This window comes from Urocitellus parryii, chromosome 4 (assembly GCF_045843805.1).
Source record: "Urocitellus parryii isolate mUroPar1 chromosome 4, mUroPar1.hap1, whole genome shotgun sequence".
In the NCBI taxonomy this organism is placed as follows: domain Eukaryota; kingdom Metazoa; phylum Chordata; class Mammalia; order Rodentia; family Sciuridae; genus Urocitellus; species Urocitellus parryii.
The window spans coordinates 31,824,299-31,849,309 of NC_135534.1; the positions used below are offsets into that span (position 1 = coordinate 31,824,299).

The window sequence follows — 25,011 nt, forward strand, 5'->3', positions numbered from 1 at the left end:
GGAGTAGTTAGTGTGAGATTTTGAGGATTCCGGGTGTAAATTTGCCCATGAGGGACTGAGGGGCTGCCATAGAGGACTCGGGAACAAAGGCTGACAAAGAGCTGGGCAGGTTTAGGAGCTGCAACGAGAGGAGGGATCTGGGTAGGTGGGAATATCAGCAGAAGCAAATGCTGCGGCGGAGAATCCAGCGCCCGCCCGCAGCCTGCAGCGGAGACGGGGGCGGGGCCTCCCCGGGAGCCGCCCCGGGGACCGCCCTGAGGGCGGGGCTAGCTGGCAGTTACATAACAAACCTGTGCGAGCCGATGGGGAGCGGCTCGGGCGGCGGCGGGGGCGGGGCCGGGGCGGGGTTGGGGCGGGACTAGGTTTGCACCGGGCCAGGCAAGATGGCGGCCATGGAGGCCGAGACGGTGCCTATGACCCTGGAGTCGCTGCCCACCGATCCCCTGCTCCTCATCTTATCCTTCTTGGACTACCGGGACCTAATCAAGTAATAGGGCGGTGCGCATAGCCGGGGTGGGAGAAAAGGCGGTGAGGCAGGAGGGAAGGAGGCTGGGGACGCCGACAGGACTGGACCCCGGCGGCACCAGAAGGTGACGCCAGGGCCGTCCTTATCGTGCAGAGCCAGCTGGGCCAGGGGAGACCGAGAGGAGAGGGCCCGGCCCTGGGGTCTTCCTCCCGTTCAGGCCTCAGGCCCCGAGAGACAAGAGCTCTCTCTTCCAGGCCTCGCCGAGGCCCAATTGCAGGGAGGGAGGTATCGCCCGGGTGCCGCCCCGCCGCGACCCGTGGACCACCGCTGGTTCCGCAGAGGCCCCTCTGGGTCTGGCCCAGCCCTGGACGCCGTAGATAAACCCCTGTCCTGGCGGTCGCTTGTCTCTGTTGGCCTCCTCGCCTGCAGAATCCTTTGCCAGCGTGGGCAGGTAGAACGCGCGAGGAGGCAGGCGACCCCTGACCCCTCAGGTGCCGCGCACCCGTCATGGTGGTCGCTGGCAGAGGTTACTTCGGACTTGTGTGTTGAGAATTGTTTTGTTCTCAACTGTCCTCCTTATGACTGGACGCTGGAATTTTGTGTTTTGGTTCTGACTTCCGGTGATGCGATACAGGTGACTGTCTTTTGCAGGGTTTCCCACTTTAGAACATCTGTTCCAAAAATAAACACCGGTTGCTGGTAAAGGTGGTTCAATTCCTTTAAGAAATTGGGATGGTCTGGAATGGAGGAAGAAAAGGCGCTTCCTCGACCCTCGGGTGTCAGGATTGTTTACATCCTTGACAGCGTGGCTTTGAGTTTTTTGTGCTACCTACCATGAATGTTTGCAGAGGAGACAAAGTCGCTCTGTACTGGTAGGCAAGGCCTGTTTCGATTTTTGTTTTGTTTTGTTTTTTTGGATAACCGTTGGTTCTAGCCGTTGATGATGGTGGTTTGTGTTATTAAGGGTCCTTATAGATATACATATTACTTGGAGTTAACAGATAGCTAGATGTTGGTTGGCCTAGCTAAGTGGTTTCAGAGGGATATCTCTAGTTTCTTTCTGGCACCTCTACTAGTACCTGCTACTGCTTTTATTTTTCTAGAAAAATGATTTTTTTTCCCCTACTCAGGCTGTATTAAAGAAGAGAAATCGTTTTTCTTCAGGAAAGGCTGTTCAGCTCCAACTGCTTTAATCTGGAATATTCTGTTGCTATGACCTCTTGCTGTCTAGACACCCCACCCCCTTTTGATTGCTGCCAGAGTGATCGTCCCAAGGCATCTGGCTGTCATTCTCAGTACGAATAAAAACCTTAAAAACCTTCATTACTCCTTATTTACAGATTGTAACCTAAACTTGTGGGGCATATAAGGCTTTTATCATCTGGCTTATTTTCTAAGGCCTTTCAGATAGCAGAAGCAAATGCAGTGTACTTGCTTCTTTTTCATTTTGTGGCTTAAGCTCTTGACCTTGCTGGAAATATCTTGCTCCCCTCTTAACCTGACAAGGTGAAATTCCTCTAAGACCTTCCTTTACCTTCTTCCTTCCTGTACAGAATTTATTTGCCTTACCAAAAATATGGTATGTTCTCAAATGTAAAAAATGTTTTTATCTTTATATTCATCGTGTATTCAACTGATTTTTGTTTTTTGGAGTACCTTCGGTGTGCCAGCCTATTAAACGTTAGGGATACAGTAGCAAACCATGCAGATAAGGTATCTCATGGAGCTTACAGACTAATGGGCAAGATGGAAAGACAAGTACATAAGAGGTGCTTAGTGCTTGGAAGGAAATAGATTGCTCTGTTAAAAGTTGGGAAGAAGAGACAACCGATTCACAGCAGAAGGAGTTGCCACATATGAAGCAAGGCATAGTGCAGTACTGGCAGAGGGAACAGTGTTTTCAGAGACTGATGGGACTTTAACAGCATGGCCTGTTGGAGGAGCTAGAAGGCTGGTGTTGTTGGAGGTAGGCAGTGACTCACAGGCAGACTGACTTGAGGCTGGTGAGATCATGTAGGATCTTGTGAGCCAGAGGGAGGAGATTTTATTCTAAATGCATTAGGTAGCAATCAGAATTTTAAACAGATGCACCTGACCCCTTGATAAATGCTGTGGAAATCAGTTGAGTTGAATACCATTGAATTTTACACAGACGTGTCCATGTACTTATGCTTCATCCTTGTACCATATAGTCCAACTTAACAAATGTCCAGCCAATTGCCAAGCACTGACAGGTCTAGGATGTGTTTGCTCAACTGTATTGGTTTAGATTGGATTAATTCACTGGGCTCTTGGTATAATATCAGTTACATAGTTTCTCCATTCCAGGTTGATTTATCACACACCATTTTCTACCTTCATTGTGTGTCACAATAACCAGTGGCAAGTTTTTTTTAATAAAAATTTTTCTTTTATTAATGCATTGTGGTTATAATAGTTATAACCAAACTATAATGGTTTGATTTATTTTGACAAAATCATATGTGCGTGGAATTTGATTTACTCCATTTCAATACCCAGTGCTCCCTTTGTCCCTTCCTTCTTTTCCACTCCCACTTCCTATCCTCTACTGGTCTTCCTTTCACTTATTTTTTTGGACATGGGGTACTGGGGATTGAACCACTGAGCCACGTCCCCAGCCCTATTTTGTATTTTATTTAGAGACAGGATCTTACCGAGTTGCTTAGTGCCTTGCTTTTGCTGAGGCTGGCTTTGAACACGAGATCCTCCTGCCTCAGCCTTCCTAGCCACTTGGATTATAGGCATGGGCCATTGCTTCCTGGCTCACTCATTTTTTTTCTTTGGCATTTATAGATATGAACAGTGGTGGAACTCACTGTGGTATGTTTATACATGCATATTGCATAATTTTTGTCAGATTCATTCTATATTTAGTGGCACTTTTTAAACATCCCAATGCCTGGGGTACAGCTCTCACTTTAAGCCAACTGAATCAGACCCTAGAGCAGTAGTTTTCAACCTTGAAGTGCATCAAAGTCACCTTTGGTTCTCATTCCCAATTCTTTTATGTTGTTTAACTACTGGGGCAAGTAGAGGGAGAGTAATCAAGAACAGAGAAAATGGAACCTGAATTTGTAAAACTAGAGGAATTCTTGTGTTTACAAAAGTTAGTTTGGTTATTCCCTGAGCTCAACAGAAAAGGAAGAGGATGCTGTTTCTATAAAATTTGAAAATCAAAGGCTGTTATGTTTATCACAGATAGATCAGTTTTTAACATGCCTGCTTTTGGCCTTTTGACAAACTCCATGTAATGTAAGATTTCATGAGTTGATTAGTTATTGCCCAAGTGAGATCTTTGTATATCTACTTTCTATAAGTTATGATTTCTAAAGGATAGAAATCCACTTTCCTAATCTTAGATTCAGTTCTTTTTACAAATTAATTATGTAGGGTAGCATTATGGGATTAGAGCATTATTGTGTTGGAAATCTCAATATAATAAGAAAACCATGTGCTTCTAGTAGTTCATGTTTTAGGGCAGTTGATAACTTGTATAGCCATAAATGCCAAATAGAACTATAATGAGGTAGATATTCTTTTTAGGGGTGGACTATCCAATAGTTGCTTTAATGAAAGAATATTTTTTAGCTACAGTATTTTTTTTCCTTTAAGAAAAAATTAGAACAAAGCAAAGGGCCTATACATTTAGTATCATACATCTTACAGATCTTGAAAAATACCTGAAAACCACTTTGTTTACACCTGAATAATGTTTCTTCCAATACATAGAGATAATTACTATTCTGATAATTACTACTCTGATAAATGTAGAAAAGCTCCTTGATTTGATGTTAACTCTAATTTTATATGTATTTATTTTTAATAGACTCTTGGAAATTGCAATTGTAGTGGTTTCAGGATTTATGTGTGAATCAAAATAGTTAAAGATTTTACTACTCACAAGGGGTTATACTAACACATTAAACAAAATTTAGAAAGTATTGTTTGTATTTATAAGGACAGCAAGTGGAAAATAAGTAAAAGGAATAAAACAATTTAATAGACTATTTTCATCTTTATTTTTAAAATGTTTTAAAAATTTTTATTTTGTACTAATTGTGAATTTGGTTACCACCAGTTGTTGCTATGTCAGTCGAAGACTTAGCCAGCTATCAAGTCATGATCCACTGTGGAGAAGACATTGCAAAAAATACTGGCTGATATCTGAGTAAGTATTCAGGGATCAGGTATTTTTTTTTAATGTGTGAATGGGGTGGGGGGATTAAATTTTTTAGAATAAAATTTTAACTTATGTTTTAATAGATTTGTAATAATTGTATATGTTTATGGGCTGTGGTGTAATAATTTCATACATGTGTATAATGTATATTAATCAAATCAGGCTAATAGTATTTTCCTCTCCTTAAACATTTATCATTTCTTTGTATCTGGAAACTTCTTTTAGTTCTTTATAAAATATTATAAAATATATAATGAATTGTTGCAAACTACTATGCTATAGAACACCCAAACTTATTCCCTACTTAACTGTGTCTTGGTACCTGTCATTCAGCTCCATCTGATTCCCCTCTGTTCTTTCCTTCCTAGCAGCTGATAGGGAACATGCACTCTCAAAACTTGATCCTTATAACACTATTCTGTGTTCTCTCTAGACTGTATCTCTATATCTCTAGACTGTATCTCTGTATCTCCTCTGATGGCTGTTCTTGTGCCTGCCAATAATATTGGTATGCTCAGTTCTTGGCCCACCATTCTCTCCCTCTGTGAACTCTGCATGTGTTGTTCCAGTTCCTGGTGACCACCTGAGAGTGCTCCTAACTCCCAGACCTGAGTCTCCCCACTGACATCCACCACCCAACCCCAGGCTCTAGGCTTGTTGTCTGCTAGACTTTCCTCTTGGCTGTTCCACACAGGTTAATAAATTTGACAGAATAAAAGTGTAGATAAACAGTGAGAGTTGGGAAAGGTGAAAGGAAAGATGGGAATACTAACACCTTTCTTATCAAGGATAGTAACAAAAGTTGGGGAAGAAGTAGAAGTTTATTATTTAAAGCTGCAAGCTTTTAGTTCTATCAGACTAAACATTAATAACAGAGCTGTCTCATGTATGGAGGAGGAACGGGGAAGGGGGTATTTGAAGTATTGCTCTGTCCTTATCTTTCACTTTGAGATATTAACTTATATTTCCTTTGAGGGGTAGGGCTTAGAATGGGAAACTAGGTTTGTTTTTTGTTTTTTTTTTTAACCACAAGTCCTTTGGTACTTTTAAATTACTTTTATTTTATTGTTATTATTATTTTTTGTGGCTCTAGGAATGAAATCAGGGCCTCATACATGTTAGGTGAGTGTTTTACTACTGAGCTGTCCCCAACCCAGTTCCTGATTTTAATTTTTAATATGTATGTATATTTTAATTTTTAATATGTATGTATAATTTAGATTGATAAAAAGATGCTTCCCTTTTCTCTTCAACCCCCATTAAAAAAAAAAAAAAAGCCCACCTCATTTTGTTCTTTTCCCAGTCCTAAACCTATCCTTTTGTGTTTCTAGTCTTCATGGCAGCTGCATCTGTCTAGGCATCCAAACCAGAATTAGGAATCATCTTTGATCTCCTGTCTTACATTCTTTTAGTTACCTTCCTGAGGTTAGCTTCTGTATATTTCTCAAGTCTTCCTATTCATTTCACCTCGCTTAGTTTGGTTCATCTTCTCTTATCAGGACTATTGCAAAACCTTCCTAATTCCTCTCTATGCGTCTAGTTTATATCCCTCAAATCTACCCCTATTAACCTAAAACCACAATTCTGCTTTTTTTTTTTAAATATTTATTTTTTAGTTGTAGGTGGACACAATATCTTTATTTTTATGTGGTGTTGAGGATCGAACCCAGTACTTCACACATTCTAGGCATGCACTCTACCACTGAGCCACAAACCCAGCCCCAATTCTGCTTTTTAAATCTCCCCATTGAACTCCTTTAGTGGCTCTACGCTTTCTACAGGAGAAAGCCAAAGCTCATTAGTATGTGACCTTCAGGTCCTCTGTGGCTGTTCTGTCCTCTCCCACTTATACTTTATTCTTTCTTCCAAAAAAAGTGTCTTTATTTTTTATGCCTTCAGTGGCTAAATGTTTGCAGAATTATACCAAATTGAAATGTTTAAATATATAGTTATTTTAATCCTTTGTGATTCTCTGGCTTATTCTGTTATTATCATTAGATTCTAAGTGTTCTCTAAAATAGAACATACTTTTAAATTTTGTAGGGGTACTATTCACATTATATTTTATTAAGGATTAGAAAACTTAGAAAAAATTAAGTAGAAAGTAAGAAAATAGTGACTCAATCCCATCATGTTAGCAGTAATTCCTATTACAATTTTTGAGGTATGTATTACTTTTTGTTATCTAGTCTCCCATTGTGGCTAAAATAAGTGAAGAAGAAAGGCAAATCACAAACTCCCAATAAAGTGTGTTGGTAAGTGTTGAAAATATATCCTGGTATTATGTGAAAAGATTTTTTAATCTCATTTTTAAAATCTGTTTAGGGAAGAGAAAACACGGAAGAATCAGTGTTGGAAATCTCTCTTCATAGATACTTACTCAGATGTAGGAAGATACATTGATCATTATGCTGCTATTAAAAAGGCCTGGGATGATCTCAAGAAATATTTGGAGCCCAGGTGTCCTCGGATGGTCTTATCTCTGAAAGGTACTGGAAATGCAGGGTCCCCCTCCCCTCCATTTGGTTACTGTTAGTATAAATAGATTATTTTAAGTAACTTTGAATCTATTATCTGTGCAACTGTGCTAATCTAATCTTGTCTATAATTCACCAGTCACATTCGGCCAAGGAAGCAGAATACCAATATTATTAAATGCACCTGTGCTGTAGAGCCTGCCCTGTTTTTGTTCAGCCTTGGGACCCACATTGTTATTTACTAGAAGAGAAAGCTGAACAACTCCTTTCATCTTTTTGTTTGTTTTATGTAAAGAAGTTAGTAATGCTATGCTAATGCTAAGATTGTTTAACTATTGTGATTTCTTTCTTTTTTTTTTTTTTGTGCTGGGGATTGAATTCAAGGCTTTGTGTATGCTTGGCAAATGCTTTACCACTGAGCGGCATCCATAGCTCTTCTTATTTTTTTATTTATTTTGAAACAGGGTCTTGCTAAGTTTCTTAGGCTGACCTTGAACTTGCTGACCTTGAACTTGCCTGAGATTACAGGCTTGCCCCACCACGCCCAGCTTATCATTTCTTTTTGAAAGTTTTTTTTCTTTTTTTTTTTTTTTTTTTTTTGTGTGTGTGTGTGTTTATAGTACTGGAGATCAAACCAAGACTTCACCCATACTAGGCAAATAGTGAGCCAATGAACTACCCACAGCCCAACAGATAATTTTTTATTTGAAAACTTTGCATATAGTATCGGCATTTTTTTATTTTCAGTACAAGTAAATGTTAATCTAATATTTGGAAAAATCCTGGGTCTTTAAGAATATAAGAGCAGTATAATAAAACTTTATGCTTATTTTGATATTTACACAAAGTGGTGAAACTAAGATTTCAGCTGAGGTTTATTTGACCCCAGAATTCTGTGTACTTTCTACTATACTATTATTGTCCAATTTTGGCAAGAAATATTAACAAGTTATCGTAATTTTATTGGTTAATTAATACCAATGAAAATGCATAGATATATTGCCACTTATCTGCTTTGTCTTCCAACATTTTTCAGATTTCTTCAATGAAAGAAATGTACACCTTTTGGTTTTATTAAGCTAAAATTGGAATCCATTCTCAAATGTTTTCCTTTATTTAGAACTAATATCTCTTTTGAAATAGCATTTCTTTTCTCTTTCATATTTCCATTATAATTTCCTATGCAAATGTCACTTTCATACCTATTGTGTCTAAACTGAATTTCTAGAAGGTAGAAGAAAATTATTTCAGTAGAGAGAGGGTAGAGTAGAGCTTTGAAGAAAAGAACCTTGGTTAGTGTTTTTAATAACATGTTTGCTAGGAAGAAAAGAATAATATTATTATTCAGCTGGTATGTGGTATGAAATATTTCAAGGGGACAATAATTCTGAAAAACAGGTATTAGTGGTGATAAGTTAAATAGGTAATAGCTTGCAGTAGCTATTATTTATTAAGTATAAGCTAGGCACTAAATTTAATATTTTGTGAGAATTCACTTAATTTGCAAAAATCCTATGAGACAGGTAATTCTATCCCCCTGCTCCTGACCTCCAGTGCTGGGACTTGAACCTAGGGACACTCTACCACTGAGCTACATCCCCAAAATATTTTTTGTTTTGAGACAGAGTCAATTGCCAAGGCTAGCCTTGAACTTGGGATCCTCTTGCCTCAGCCACTAAGCCCAGCTGTATTTTTGTTTTATAGGGGAGCTACCTAAGGCATTAAAAAAATGACATTGTTTTCCTTCACAAAACAAAAGGTAAAGCTGGGTATTGAATATAAGGCTGACTCCCACCAAATTGGTTGAAGGGAGAGAGGATCTATCCTATTTTGTTTAGAATGTCTTAAGTCTCTTTAAGGTCTAGTCCAGCATTAGGACATTTGGAATATGAGAATGTAGACAGCTTCTTCTCTTTTCTTTTTTTTTTTTTTTTTTTTTTTTTTTTTTTGTTGTTGTTGTTTTGCATTCAGTTTGGTATTCCTAGGCTCTGCTGTTTTGTACCTAGCAGTTGGAGGTAGGGTTGTCAGAGAACTCCTTGACAGTTCCTGCTTTATTGCCAGGTGCCAGTTCTCAAGGACTTGCCTTGAGTGGAACAGGATAAAAACCCTTGGTATCTAGGAACTCTGGGCATATGAAGTTTACAATTTTAGCAGGAGTCTAGCTGCCCACCTCAGGTGCCTCATTCCCTGATTCAATTTCAAAGTTATAGAAGTGGCAGATAAGAAGGATAATTGGTGAGTAAACAGGCATTAGGCTTGGGACACATTTTATGAAGCGTACCTTCAAATTTCATATTTATCTTACGTGTTGGTTTAGAATTTTGGAGTTGAAAGAGCATTTAGAGATCATTTAGACCAGGGCTGGCAAACTTTTTCTTTAAAGAGCCAGATTGTAAATATTTTAGGCTTTCTGGGACACATGGTCTGTTGTTCAACCTTGCTATTTCAGAAAAGCAGCCATAGACAATACATAAGCAAATGGGTATGGGTAGGTTCCAATAATACTTTATTTATAGAAATAGGCAGCAGGCTAGGATTTTTAGCTTGTGGACTACAATTTGCCAATCCCTAGTTTATACTAGCACACTCATTTTGCAGGTGAAAAAGGGCCTAGTGTAAGGCCCTATAACTAGTAGTAAGTGATGGAGGTAGAAGAACTCCAATCTGGGTTTCTTGGCTTCTAGTAGCCTTTCACTGCTTCCTCATTTCAGTAGGTGAAGGGGGAAGGGAAGTGAATGAATATTTGTTAAATACCAGTAAAATACTTTATTAAATAAGCACATGAAATCTTATATAATCCTCACTATAATTCTCTCAGATGGGTGGTGGTATTATTCCCATCTGCAGATGAGAAAAAAAGCTGAAATAACTTTCCAGTCAATAAGTAGTAGAGCCAAGATAAGAACACTGTCTGTCTGTCTTCCAAATTCCATCAGAGTAGTATGCCTCTTTCAATCTTGATTTTACCATATTGTAAATATCTATTTCTTTACATTTCTCTTTTTTATGTATTGTTTTGTTTTTACTTTTTTCTCTTTTCAAGAAATTCTTAGTTTCTTAATCTTATATGTTAAATATCTAATATCTACAAATGTTAGTTTATTTAGTTCAGGCATTCAGCTTGGTGCCTTATAAACTTTTTGTTTTAGAGTAGTTTCAGGCTTATAGAAATGTTGCAAAGATAGTTCTATATAACCCTCAGTTTCAGTTACTCCTAATATTCCACCATATGGGACATTTATCAAAACTAAAAAGTTATCATTAATATGTTGCTACTAACCAAGCCTAGACTTCATTTGGATTTACCCAGGTTTTTTTTTTGTTGTTGTTTGTTTGTTTTTTTTATTAATGTCCTTTATCTGTTCCAGGATCTTGTCTAGAATAGCACATTGCATTTAGTTGTCATGTTTCTGTAATTGTCTATGGCAGTTTCTCATTCTGTCATTCCTTGTCTTTTTATGACTTTGACAATTTTGAGAAATACTCATTAGGTATTTTGTATAAAATTCCTCAAATTGATTTTGTCTGATATTTTACTCAACATTAGACTGGAATTAGGGATGTTCAGAAAGATTCTTGCAGAATTGAACTACCTCTCCCATCACATATCATACATGGGTACAATAATGATGTTAATGGATGTACAGAAATGTGCACAAATCACAGGTGCTCAACTCACTGAATTATTCAAAGTGAACATATTCCTCGTAATACTCTCCAGATCAAGAAAGAAGAGTCTCATTTCTACCTAGAAGCCTACTGATATCTCTTGCCTTTTTTGTAGAGTCAACCAACTGTCCTGATTGCTAATGCCAGCAATTTTTTTTCTCTTTGAACTTGATGTAAATTGCATGGTTAAATATGTATTTCATATGAATTGTTTTTGTTTTGGTTGTGAGATTAAATGCTATTGTGTTTAATGGTAGTATTAGTTAGCTTTTCATTGCTCTGACAAATACCTGGAAGGAATTATTTTGGCTCATAGTTTCAGAGGTTTCAGTCCATGATTGGCTGATTCCAAGGCAGAAACATCATAGTGGTAGGAAGCAACAGAGGAAAACTTCTTAGCTCATGGCAGCCCAAAGCCTGGTATAGTCATCTGTCCTTGATTGTAGGCAGTACTGTGAATATAATTGATCTTACACCTGCGATTAGGCCATTATTATATGAAACAAGTAAAGGAATTTTGCAGATATAATCTCAAATTAGTTGAATTTGAGTTCAACCTTATCAAAAGGGAAATTATCTTGAGTGGGTGTCATTTATTCAAGTGAACCCTTAAAAAGGACTGGCCCTTCCTGAAGCCAGAGAGATTCAAAGTGGGAGTGCCACCAGAAGAACAGAATTATACCAATAATCAGTGAACTTGGATGAAGATCCCAGGCAAAAGATTTGTAAAATGAGCTAGCAGTCCCAATTGACATCCTGATCTCAGCCTTGCAGGACCTAAACAGAGGATCCAGTTGAGTCGTGGCTGGGCTTCTGACCTACAGAAACTGAAATCATAAATGAATGTCTTGGCTCAGTTTCCTGGGGGTGGACTCAGCCTGTTCCACTTCCCCTCAGTCGAGCCTAAAGTAAAGAGGCCAGGTGTCTTCTTATATGGGAGAGATGTTTAAGAAAGGAACCTTACCTGGGCTGTCCTAGCCTCACATTTACTTGAAAAGCAAAAAAAAAAAAAAAAAATGAGGTATTTTAAGCTGCTACTTATAACAGCAATAAAAAACAAGTATACCCAGTATGCTTGTAGATAGGTCTTTTTTTCCATTTTGGTTCTGTCACTTTAAAAATTATATTTCAAGGCTGTGTTATTAGGTTCATAAAATTAGAATTATATGACCTGTGTAGTGAATTTAACCTTTCTGTCTTTAAGAAAAGCCCTCCATTAGCTGCAATAAAGCTGTTTGCCCTAAAGTTGTGCAATTTTAGGAGAGCTATTTCAGCATTTTTTTTCCCTTCTGTATCTATGTAAAGTTTTATCTCTTGTATATAATTGTGTGGTGGTCTTTTTGTTTGGAGGGTTTTGTTTGTTTGTGGGGCTAGGAATTGAACCTAGGGCTTCCTGAATGCTAAGCATTTTAACCTGGTCTGTCAGTTTCTTTTCATTAAATTATTTAGCCTATTTGTGTTTAGTGTTTTACTAATGTATTTGAATTTAAATATCATGTTCACTGTTCTTTGTGTTCTTCCTAATTATGTTTTGTTCCATTCCTTCCCTCTTTTGAATTTCATTTTTAGGGCTTACCTCAGATGTTAAAATGTACATCCTTGACATATTAAAGACTAATGTAAATCAGTGTTTTTACCACTTCCTGGGCAATTAAAATTGAACTTTGGAGTACTTTCATTCCAGTCACCTTCCTCCTGCCTTTTGTATTATAGTCTTTTGGGAATCAAACTCAGAGCCTTGACCATGTTAGGACCTTGCTCAACCTTAGTCCCTTGAATTATAATTTTTGTGATCTTAATTTTCGGTAGTTTTAAAATCCATAAAAAACGCTTTATATACATTAACTATTATTTTAGAATAACCTTCATATTTACTTTTTCTGATTGTTCTTCATTCCTACCTGTATGTTCATGTTTCCATCTGGGAATATTTTATTTTTCCCTATATAATTTTGTGTGTGTGTCTGTGGTACTAGAAATTGAATTAAATTCATGATGCTACATCTCTAGCATTTTATATTTTTGAGACAGGACCTTGCCAAATTGCTGAGGCTAGCTCAAACTTTCAGTCCTCCTGCTTCAGTCTCCTAAATCCCTGGGATTATAGGCATGAGCCACCTTGCTCAGCTCCTTTTAGTCTTTCTTTCTTTCTTTCCTTTCTTTCCTTTCTTTCCTTTCTTTCCTTTCTTAGATTGGACCCAGAGGTGCTTAATCACTGAGCCACATCCCCAGGCCCATTTTTTATATTTTATTCAGAGACAGGGTCTCCCTGAGTTGTTAAGTGGTTTACTAAGTTGCTGAGGCTGGCTTTGAACTTCTGATCTGCCTCATCCTCCTAAGCTTTGGATTACAGGCATGTGCTACTGTGCCCAGCAGTCTTTCTTTTAATAGGGGACTGCTACTTCTGAATGTTTTCATATTTTCTTAGTCTAGAAATGTATTTATTTCATCTTCCCCAGTGGGGAATATCTTCACTGAATATAGAATTCTAGGCAGCACTAATTTTTTTCACCATTCTGAAGACATCCTTCTTCTGACTTCTATTGTTTCTTTTGAGAATTCAGTTGTCAGTCTTACTTTGTTCCTTTGAAAGTTATTATATCCCCTTTCCCCTCCTCTAACTGCTTTTAAGATTTCTCTTTGTTTTTGACTTTCAACAGTTTCACCAGTGATTTGTCTCAATACAATTGTAGGGTGCTTTTTGTATCATGGTTTGATATTTTCATCAGTTTTGGATATTTTCTGCGACTGCCTCTTCAAAAATGCTGCCTGTTCTTGGTTTTCTTCTTCTTCTCTTTCTAGGATTCCAATGCATGTATCTCAGATCTTTTCATTGTGTCCTCCCAGTGTGTCTTACATTCTCTTTTTATTTATTAAAAATAATATTAAAATATTACGTTATTTTTATTTTTTATTTTCCCACCTCTTTGTCTTCTGATCCAGTTTCCAGTTTATTTTTCCTTTTTCATCTTTAAACTTATAATTTGCTGTTAAACCCTTTCAGTGTATTCTTTTTTTAAAAAAGAAATTTTTTTGTAGTTGTAGATGGCACAATATCTTTGTTTTATTTATTTATTTATATGGTGCTGAGGATGGAACCCAGTTCCTCACACATTCGAGGTAAGTGCTCAACCACTGAGCTACAACCCCAGTCCCCTTTCAGTGTATTCTTAATTTTAGTTATTATAATCCTTAGCTCTAAGATTTTCATTCAATTTAGTTTTAAATTTCTAGTTCTCTCCTGAAAGTCCTGTCATTTAATTTATTGAGTACATCAATTGTCATGTTTCCTGACTTCAGGAACTGATGTTTTATAGATTTGGCTGTATTTTTTCCCCTCGGGTCAGATCTTGGCTTTATGTAGACCTTGGTTTTTTGATTGTTTGCTAGATATTACTTGAGCGTGGGGAATAACATTATTTTCTTCTAGAGATTTATTTCTGCTCTTGATTGGCAGCTCATCCTTGGACAAATCACCTCGTTCCAATCAGACATTGGAATCTGGGCTTTATTCTTTGTGAGGACTGATCTATTTTCATTCACCCCTATCGGTAGGATATGACCCTTCTGGATCCTCGCCAACAAAAACTAGTGTTTTTAAAATCAGTTTGTGTGTATGTGTGTGTGTGTATACATATTTTTTTTTCCACCTCAAGTCAGATCTTGGTTTTATGTAGACCCAGTTTTTTTTATTGTTTACTAGATATCCCTCTCTCTTTCTTTAATTCTTTCTTTTTTTCTTCTTCTTTCTTTTTTTAACCTTTGAGCAATGCAGCACAGCTACCTAAAGTGTTGATCAACTTGGGGCATTGTTGAAAGTGGGTATCTTCTTCTCTAGGTGTTTGCTATTCCTTCCTACCTTTAAATAAAATCTAGAATATGTGGCAAGTTTTTAAATATGCAAAATTCAAGTTAGTGGCCTCCTCATAGCATGAACTACACCTTTATGTTCCCATATTTCACATAAAAAGACTGTGTTAAAACTCTAGAGCAATATCAGTTTAGAGAATTTCTGGAATTTTTAAATTTTTATTTTAAATAAACAGATTTTTAAAATATTTTATTTAAAATAAACAGATTTTAAAAATCAGATTTAGAAAAACAAGATCTACCCCAAGCTTTGTTCTGTATTGTAATACAATTATTGTGCATCTCATGGGTACCCCCTTTCCACATTTTAATGAGTCCTGTTGAGAGGAAACTAAAGAATTTGCTCATTCCATGCTTCAAATAAATTTCAAATCATTTACCTATATTTCAGTAATACAATTTGGACAGAATTCTCTTGTTGAGAGATTGTTTCAGAGGTTAGCAGATAGATTCTGTTTCTTTTCAGATTGCGTTGTATCTTCATAATTCTTTCTTTGGTGTGCATTTGCAGAGGGAGCTCGTGAAGAAGACCTAGATGCTGTGGAAGCGCAGATTGGTTGCAAGCTTCCTGATGACTATCGGTGCTCATACCGAATCCACAATGGGCAGAAGTTAGTGGTTCCTGGGTAAGGTGTTCAATGTTATGGTTATTTTAGTGATGTAAGTTACTTTCTAGAATGAAAGTAAATAAATTGTATTTCTAGTTACCCTTAACAGTTAAAGCATATATAAGAATTTCTTCTTCCTCCTTACAGCAGTCATTATATAAAATCTATAACTTGAATTTAAGTTTATCAAAATAAATACATCTCATAAAGATACCATTTCAGGGGCGCTGAGTTCGATCCTCAGCACCACATAAAAATAAAATAAAGATGTGTGTCCACCGAAAACTAAAAATAAATATTAAAAAAATTTCTCTCTCTCTCTCTCTCTCTCTTAAAAAAAAAGTGAAGTCTGGTGAAGGAAGAGGGAAATGAGTAAGAGGGGAGAGGGCTTAAGTATAATTGTGAATATGTTGTAATTAAACTGTTAAGAACTCTTGACATGTTCATCCTGCTATAGGCCAGGTAGATTGTTTGGAGAGTTTGATATGGATTCTATCTAGTCTACATGTTAAAAAAAAAAGTGATAATTTGGGTCTGCGGATGTAATTTAATGGTAGAATGCTTGCCCAGGCATGCCTGACCCTGGGTTTAATCACAGTACCAGAAAATTCTTAAAAAAAGAAAAGAGTTTTATTTTATCTTTTTCAAGTGCAACATATAATTGAATGGCCTATTTAAGACTTCTAAAAAGATGAATCACATTAGGAACCATCAGGTAACCCTTTACCTATATTATTGTCCACATATGTGAAGCAAGATTGATTTCTTTTACCTTGCAGATTTCAAGTTTGTGAAATTTGGGACATAGCTGAGGCCAGTCTATCTGATTTACAATGTTTAGCCTGATTATACTGTCTGGTTTTATGGAGTAAACTAAAGGATGTATCAAGATAAAGTTATCAGAGAATTTATCCCTTTAAAAATTAAATTAACCATACATATAGCAAAACACTGGCAAATGAATAGATCATGGCAAGATGGATTATTTAAAGAAATAAAATTACATTTCTTTTTTCTTTAAGCTGACATTTAGACAATTTAGACATTTAATTTAAATCAGAACCTTCTGTCTGATCAAAAAGAGTTTGAATATGTAGAACTGTAGTGTTTTGGTTTTCCCTGTTTAGAATTATGCTAATCAGTACTTATAAAGTCATCAGTATGAAACTACTCATCAAAAATATGAAGCACAGCTATTTGTTTGACACTGTGAGTTTTTTCATTTCATTTTCATCTCCTCAGGTTGTTGGGAAGTATGGCGCTGTCTAATCACTATCGTTCTGAAGATTTGTTAGATGTCGATACGGCTGCCGGAGGATTCCAGCAGAGGCAGGGGCTGAAATACTGTCTCCCTTTAACTTTTTGCATACATACTGGTTTGAGTCAGTACATAGCAGTGGAAGCTGCGGAGGGCCGAAACAAAAATGAAGTTTTCTACCAATGTCCAGTAAGTAGGAAGTGTTAATGTGTTTTTTGGGATACATACTAATAAACATACAAAGGTGTGTTTTAGATGTTATCAGGGTTGTAGAAGAGATACAGAGCATTGTGCATTTTAGAGAGCTGATATTCTGACATAATGGAATGGAATGCCAAAAGAAAATTTTACCATGGGCAAACATTGCATGCTATTGTATATATAGACCGAAAGCTGTGATTTGTGTTAAGACATTTTAAGTTTAAGAGAAAGTAATGAGGAACTTCTTGTTGAAGTAATTAATTGTATCATATGCTTCTGATTTTTAATAAATTTAGCTTTAGAACATCCTAGAATTGTTCAGATCTCTTGACTCTGAAACCAAAAGCCCTTTCTTCTAGGCTAACAAGCCATATATCTTATAACCTCAGCTTCCTAATTATGTTCTTGAAGGAGAATTTCCTAAGTTCACTGGAACAATATTAGCACTACCTAAGTTTATTTTATTGAGAAGTGTCCTGCATTCTTCCAAGGACTTTATAGAAAGAGCCTAAAGTATAAGAACTGGAACTAAAAGTGTGAGAAATATCTGAATGTTGGTTAGAACACTAATTTTTATTATTATCTGTTTTGCCTTGTTCCAAGAAAAGATCCAGGTAATGAAATAAATGTATTTATATCAATTACATTCTTTTTCTCATTTAGGACCAAATGGCTCGGAACCCAGCTGCTATTGACATGTTTATCATAGGTAGGAGAAGAAAAATGTCATTTTTTCCCTTTCTTCCTCCCAGTTTAAAAAAAAAATGAGTTGGTAAAACCTTTACAGTTATGAGCAGCTGGCAGTTTTATACTTGGATGTTTTAGGGCTTTTTGGTTTATAAAGTACTACATGTCAGCTATCATTGGGAAAAAAATATTGTGCCCTATGTGATCTTGTGCTCTTGATGCTCTTATAGATCAGTGAGATACATGGCATTGCTGTATGTGTAGTTTCCTTAACACATACATACATCTTCCATTGATCATATTAATATATAATTGGAGATAGAGTTATATAAAGTGACTTTATACTTTTTCTCTTTTGGTGCTAGTGGTGTAGTAAGATAATGATAAATCACAATAGAGACCTCAAGAAGCAGCAGTCTTCAAGACCAGTATGAATTATGTGCTTCAGAAACTCCTTGGCACAACTAGTTTTTCTTGGCCATAAAAGGGTGTTTCTTACAGTTTCTCTTTGGTACTGGAGATTGAACCCAGTGGCCTTTACCACTGAACTACATCCCTTTTTCATTTTTCATTTTGAGATAGGGTCTTGCTAAGTTATACAGTATAATCTTGAACTTGCCATCCTCCTGCTTGAGCCCAGTAGCTAGCATTATAGGTGTGTGCCATCATGCATGGTTTTTAAGAACCTTTCAGTTGGTATGCAAGTGCAGCTTACCCTTTTATTCTTCATCCAGTCTTATCAGGTTTACCTTCTATCTATCTAACAGAAGCTTCCTGACTGTCCTGATTTTTAAAGGCATTGCTGGCACATTAAACATCCCAACATATTAATAGTAAAGAGGGGTTCTGGGAGGGTAACTCAGTGGTAGAGAATGTGGTTAACATATGCAAGGCTCTGGGTTCAATCACCAGCAAAAAAAAAAAAAAAAAAGGCCTTGCTGGTTAAGTTGTCTGTATTTAGTATTTAATTATATCTTCTAATTGAACTCTTAAGCAGAAAATTAGTGTCCTCTTGTTCTATTCTGTGACATAGCCCAGGTTTCTTTATAATATCAAGAAGATCTCACCAGGCGTGGTGGCACATTACCTGTAATCTCAGTGGCTCTGGAGGCTGAGCAGGAGGATCGCTAGTTCAAAGCCAGATTCAGCAAAAGCAAAGTGCTAAGCAACTCAATGAGACTCTGTCTCTAAATAAAATACAAAATAGGCTGGGGATGTGGCTCAGTGGTCATGTGCCCCTGAGTTTAATCTCTAGTACTGCCTCCCCGCACCCCCCAAAAAAAGAAAGCCTTACCTAGTAAGTTGTAAAAAGCTTTTAAATTTAGGCCCTAGCTTTCAAGTCACTCTGACTCATGTGGTCTCTGGTTTTAAGTTAAGCACCTTCTGGAGATTGTGCACATGCTGGTTGTCCCCGCCCCCCACCCCTGGCATCTTTGCATGACACACCTTCAGAGATGACCATCACAGCTTTAGCTCAGTAGTGCTATTCAGTTCATGAACTAGAGGCTGCTGGAACAATAAGGTAAGCTGCTGGTGGCTCTGAGTTTCTTACTTAGTTTGGTGTTCATCTGATACAGTACAGAAGAAACCATTGCAATAGAGTACTAATAGTTTGATAATGCTATCATAGAAGCTGGGATTTCTCCTAGAATGGGAGAGCAAGGAAAGAGATGTGAGATCCCTGAGGAGAGAGGAAGTGGGAAGTCAGTGCTGGGGGAAGAGCAGCTTCCTTTTATTATCTTCGCAAAACCCACTACTACCAAAGAAACTCACACATGGGCTTAGTTTAGAAGGTAAATTACTTGAGAACATGTAAATTGCATCTGAATTCAATTAGGTTTCAGTTTCATGGGATGATAGCTCTAGGCATTCAGTGCTCTATTAATAGATACTTAAGATGAGCTTAATAGTGAATGCTGCCTACTCTGTTCTTACCTTAAAGAACATATATTGGTTTGTTTTGTAATAAGTTAAAGTACACTTAAGTATATCATGCCAATTTCCTTTTTATGCAAACCATAAAAAACTCATTTCTTATGTGACATTTCATGAGGTACACAAAATGATTTTTAAAACTCTTCAGTGAAATTACTAGTTCTAAAAACGTAAACTTGAGTAAAAATACATTAAAATATGTAAAGTAAGATATCTAGTAGGAGATGAAAAGAGGTACATGCAAGGAATAAAAAATAAAATGTAAAATTATACCTTCTATGATTTTTTTTCCTCTTTTGTTGTACCTGGGGATCAAACCCAGAGTCTTTTGTGAATTTTAATGATATTATTCATATACCTCCCTAATATCTTATTCAAAATGGATGGCTGGGGCTGGGGATGTGGCTCAGTGGTAGTGCGCTCGCCTAGCATGCGTGAGGCACTGGGTTCAATTCTCAGCACCATATTTAAAAAAATAAAAGAAAGATATTGTGTCCACCTAAAACTAAAAAATAAATATTAAAAAATGTATGGCTGATCAGCGATCTTTGGACAAAATAGCATTTAATAAATAATGGGTCAAGTCAGATGGGCCATTAGGAGACATTGAGAAAAAAGCCAACTATTATAGTTTTCCTTCTCTTAGTGCCTTTAAAATTTGAAAGCTTTGTATTCTCAGATTTAAGCTAAATTGTATCTTCTATCATACCCTAAATAAGATAATAAGAACTATACATTTAGCATTTAACATTCAGTTTGGTGGATGCAGAACTGAGTTAATCGAAACCAGATTACAAAGAAATTGATTGAACACATTAAGGGATTAATGTGTGTTAGGTATTGAGCTGTATTAATAGTAAATCACAGGGTCTGATGGAGCTATGTTGTATTACCTAGTTATATAAATATAACTCATCTAAATACTTGTCATTGATCCTGTTACTACATTCTGGACTCAGCTGTTCCCATAATTCTTTTCTGCTTCAAGCTGGTCACTGAGCGACTGAATATGTAGTAGTATGCAACTAGACCACTTTGGGATTGGCCTGATGCCCAGAACTCTACAATGCCATGTCCTTGGTAGATGACCAGACTAAGCCTGGCTTGTGCCAGAATTTTGAATGTGAGTCAGGATGTAACTGAACCAGTATGTATACTGTTCATCTGCGAATAGGTACTGGTATTTTTCTTATAGATTCTTCCTAGACATTGCTGTATCTCCTTTGTCTTATGTGTTTTAGAAATTATACGAAGGTTTTTCATTATTGTACCAGAAAGTGTTATCAAGTACATTTAAAAAATAGTTTGAAGATAGCTGTGGGATTCCCAAACAAAAATTGGGAGGAAGGAGAGGGAGAGAATTCTAAGGAAATAATGTAGATAGAATAGAGAATAGATATCTCTAAATAGTTCCAGTTTTAGTATCACACTTAAGCAAAGAGAAATTATAATTATTTGTTTCTTGTGTAGATTTTGCAAAAATGATTTGTCCTTTTTTTTTTTTCTTTTCTCATTTTTCTCCCTTTCTGGCTTATAGGTGCTACTTTTACTGACTGGTTTACCTCTTATGTCAACAATGTTGTATCAGGTGGCTTCCCCATCATCAGAGACCAAATTTTCAGGTATTTCATTTGGGGCTTTTTGGATAGAAATGATTAAAATTCAGAAAAAGCCATTTATCACAGATCATGAGATGAAGTTTCCCCAAGAAGGTTAATAACAGAACCTCTCATTATCTTGAATCTTACTATTTTATTCTTAACTTCAAAGCCAAAACATTTAAATACTTAATCAGTTAGGATTTTTCTTATCTTGGAACATGCAGACAGAAAACTGACTTTAATTTAGAAGCTGTGAATCAATATTAGGTATATAGTTTCTCTGGGGGAAAAAAAGACTCTTTGCCAATGAATAGATTTATTATGAAAGGCAAGACAGCAACTCCTGGCAAATATTTTTTATTATCTCTAACTGGAGCATTTAAGTGTTATAGTTAGTATTAGAGGTGATACTGGTTCATAGTAGCTTTTGTGGCAGAAACAAATATTAATTACTTATTAGATGCCTTTGGTATAGGGACAGGAACAGTAGTTTAATTATACATTAGAGGCTCACAGTACATACTTATATATATTTTTTATACATTTTTTTTCTTGTCAGAGCCATCATTTAGCATATGTAGCTGGATTTCAGATATTTCCAAAATTTTCTTTTTATTTTAGTTTCCAAAATAATTACCAAATGCAATCCATTATTTGAACCACTGGTCATTGTCCTTGATTGCTGTCATTACTAAGCCAGAGTTTAATATGTTTCTAATTTTGTTTTAAATTTAATGATTTCAATTTAAATTTTCATCCTAAAGTATAAGCAATTGTGCATTGTATCTTTTTAAACCTTTTGTGGAATTGAAATTGTTTTTAACATATTTAATTTTTAAAATTTTCTAGATATGTTCACGATCCGGAGTGCGTGGCAACAACTGGGGATATAACAGTGTCAGTTTCCACATCATTTCTGCCAGAACTCAGCTCTGTCCACCCACCCCACTATTTCTTTACATACCGCATCAGGTGAGAATTTTAAATGGGGCTGCCTTTCAGTTCATGGTGGAATATATCCAATAAGTGGGTTGCTCTTGCCCCATTTGATGTGATATATAAAAGGCTTTGTACATCGGGTCTGGTGTATGCTAGACAAGCTCTCTACTACTGAGCTACATCCCTAGCCCTAAAATGCATTTTGAAAGATAATTTCTTGCTGAAATTTGGAGAAAGGTAGATACATAGAGTTTTTATAATGGACTTTGACTTTATTATTAACCTCTAAGTTATTTAAATTATTTCTTGGCCATATACTGGGTATAAAGTATTGTGCTAGGTACTGTGATTATAACTGAGTTATAATCATCAAAGCTCTATATTAGAATTGTAATGAACTCTAGAAGCTGTCAGTTGCCAAACATAAAACCTTGCATTTTAAGTTTCATCTCTCTTGTCTATATTCAATTGAAAAAATCTAATAAATATTTCCTGAGTGCTGTATGTAGGTTATACTTGTTATTGTGGATTTGATTAAAAGCAAATCTTAACTTACTTTTGTTAGAAGTATTCTGTTATGACAATCTCCAAGGGAGTAAGGATACTTTATTTTAAAATACATTTTTATATATTTTATACATTAAATGTATATTTTATATGTATAAAATATGTATGTTTCCATAGAAAAATATTTATGGATATTTATATTCTAATATAAGATGCGTATTTTATAAAGGAAATATTTAATTTGAATATTTACAATATATAAAATATATTACATATGTTAAATATATATTTCATTTTAATATATCTATAGAAAATATTAAGCTGTTTATTTCATATATAAAATGTAAAATTTTTAAATGTATTTTTTTAAATATTATTTTTTAGTTGTAGTTAGACACAATACCTTTATTTTAATGTGGTTCTGAAGATTGAACCCAGGGCCTTACACGTGCTAGGCGAGTGTTCTACTGCTGAGCTACAACCCTAGCCCCTAAAATATATTTTTTATATACTTTAGTATATAAAATGCATGTAAACTGGGCACTGTGGTGCATGCCTGTAATCCCAGCGATTCTGGATGCTGATGCAGGAGGATCATAAGTTAGAGGTTAGCCTCAACAACTTAGTGAGCCCCTAAGCAACTTAGTGAGACCCTTTCTCAAAATAAAAAAAAAAATTAAAAATGACTGGGGATGTGGCTCAATGGTTAAGCACCCCTGAGTTCAATTCAATCCCCAGGCTGCCTCCCCACCCTGTCCCTGCCAAAGAAAAAGGGCTTCTATACATACTTCAGGTATTTTAATAATATATACCCATGAGAAAGCATCCTGGGATTTTGGTATTACATGTAGCCTTTAAAATGTTCAAATATAGGTATAGGTGGTTTTTGTTTTATTTAATTGAAATCCTTGTAGGATTAAGAAACACTTAAAATATGTACTTATAGGGCACTCAAAGTGAAAATAAAAGATAGCAGATTCCTAGAGAAAGAGGGAGATGATAATATGAAGAAACAGAAGTGAAGTTTAATTCTGTTAACTGTTGACATTTTGCTTTGAGGTTTTTAGAAGCTGATGGAAATGAAACAAAACTGGGAAAGAAATACCATCACTTCTTTGGATATTTTTTAATGGCAATATACTCTAGAAAGCATTTGCTGAATAGATCTTTATTTGAACAGCAAGAGAGACTTCTTGCCATTGTATTTCTTTTTTTTTTTTTTTTTTTTTTTTTAGAGAGAGAGAGAGAGAGAGAGAGAGAGAGAGAAAGAGAGAGAGAGAATTTTTTAATATTTATTTTTCAGTTCTTGGCATACACAACATCTTTGTATGTGGTGCTGAGGATCGAACCCGGGCTGCACGCATGCAAGGCGAGCACGCTACCACTTGAGCCACATCCCCAGCCCCCCATTGTATTTCTTTATATTTATGTTGCCCTTTGTAAGGTTGATCCTCACTGAAAGTTAAGTGCATAAATTGAGTGAAAGCATTTCTTGTGGGGGAACTAAACTATTTAAGCCAATATCTCTGAGAACTTAGAGAAACTTAGAAAAACTTAGAACTTAGATAATATTTGACTTTTGTTTGGGTTTCCTAGTTTCCTTTGGAAATTTTCTTTCATGTATTAACTCTTAATACTGTAGCTCTTAAACAAAAGAAAACACACAAATTTCAGATTTGTATCTTTTATCATTTTTCTCCAGGATTGAAATGTCAAAGGATGCACTTCCTGAGAAAGCATGCCAGTTGGACAGTCGCTATTGGAGAATAACAAATGCCAAGGGTGATGTAGAAGAAGTTCAAGGACCTGGAGTAGTTGGTATGTAACTGAAGTTTTAGGTTTACACATCAGTTTATTCAAAGGAATTTTAGACTTTGCCTCCATTTTATAAATGTGTTGTATAGATGTTGTTATCAGTTAACTTTTCTAAGGCTAGGGGTGTAGCTCAGTGGTATAGTGCTTGCCCAGCAGGTGTGAGGTCCTGGGTTCAATCCCTAGCAAAACAAACACGTGCGCGCGCATGCGCACACACACGCACAGTTAACTTTTCTAAAATTATACCAAACTCCATTGTTCAGGCATTGATTTCTCTTCCTGAGGCTCATTTGGGGTTAATATTCTTGCTTTCATTGTTCTTTTTTAAAAACTGATTATTCATTATTATATTTTGTGAGTTAAGAGGGCATAAACAGAGAAAATAGATTTAATGTTGGTAATCTTTTTGAAGTTTGGAGGGAGATGTTGAAATTAATAGCACAGATGTTTTAATTATCTGAATTTTCTTCACTTTAGTTCTGCTTACTATTGACATTCAACTTTTTAAAAAATTATGATGGGGGCTAAAGATGTAGCTCAGTGGTAGAGTGCCTGCCTAGTATGTCCAAGGCTCTGGGTTTAATTCCTAGCACCACTAAATAAATAAATTTTAAAAAAATTTAAAAATTAAGATTATCCTAAGTTTCTGAACCATCAGAATATTTAGGATTCAATATGTGCTTTAGGAAAATAGTGTCTAAGCTGTATACTCTTATTATTAGTCCTGCATGTACATAGCATTCAGTTTAACGTTTTCTAATTCATTGCTGTGAATAA

At 36.1% G+C, this 25,011-nt stretch overlaps 1 protein-coding gene and 1 non-coding gene across 3 annotated transcripts in view; both read left to right on the plus strand.

Moving 5' to 3' along the window:
• Positions 1 to 362: 362 nt before the first annotated feature.
• Fbxo3 (F-box protein 3) overlaps positions 363 to 25,011 on the plus strand; it is a 31,781-nt gene continuing 7,132 nt past the window's right edge. For both annotated transcript variants that reach the window (XM_026404192.2, XM_077798158.1), the window contains exons 1-9: positions 363 to 487; positions 4,566 to 4,655; positions 6,993 to 7,156; positions 15,195 to 15,309; positions 16,534 to 16,738; positions 17,414 to 17,459; positions 20,910 to 20,994; positions 21,823 to 21,945; positions 24,122 to 24,237. In XM_026404192.2, the coding sequence (XP_026259977.2) occupies positions 384 to 487; positions 4,566 to 4,655; positions 6,993 to 7,156; positions 15,195 to 15,309; positions 16,534 to 16,738; positions 17,414 to 17,459; positions 20,910 to 20,994; positions 21,823 to 21,945; positions 24,122 to 24,237 (1,048 nt within the window). In that variant the 5' untranslated portion in view covers positions 363 to 383. The remainder of the gene's footprint in view (positions 488 to 4,565; positions 4,656 to 6,992; positions 7,157 to 15,194; positions 15,310 to 16,533; positions 16,739 to 17,413; positions 17,460 to 20,909; positions 20,995 to 21,822; positions 21,946 to 24,121; positions 24,238 to 25,011) is intronic.
• LOC113194214 (small Cajal body-specific RNA 21) lies at positions 11,663 to 11,801 on the plus strand. Its single transcript, XR_003302250.1, has one exon.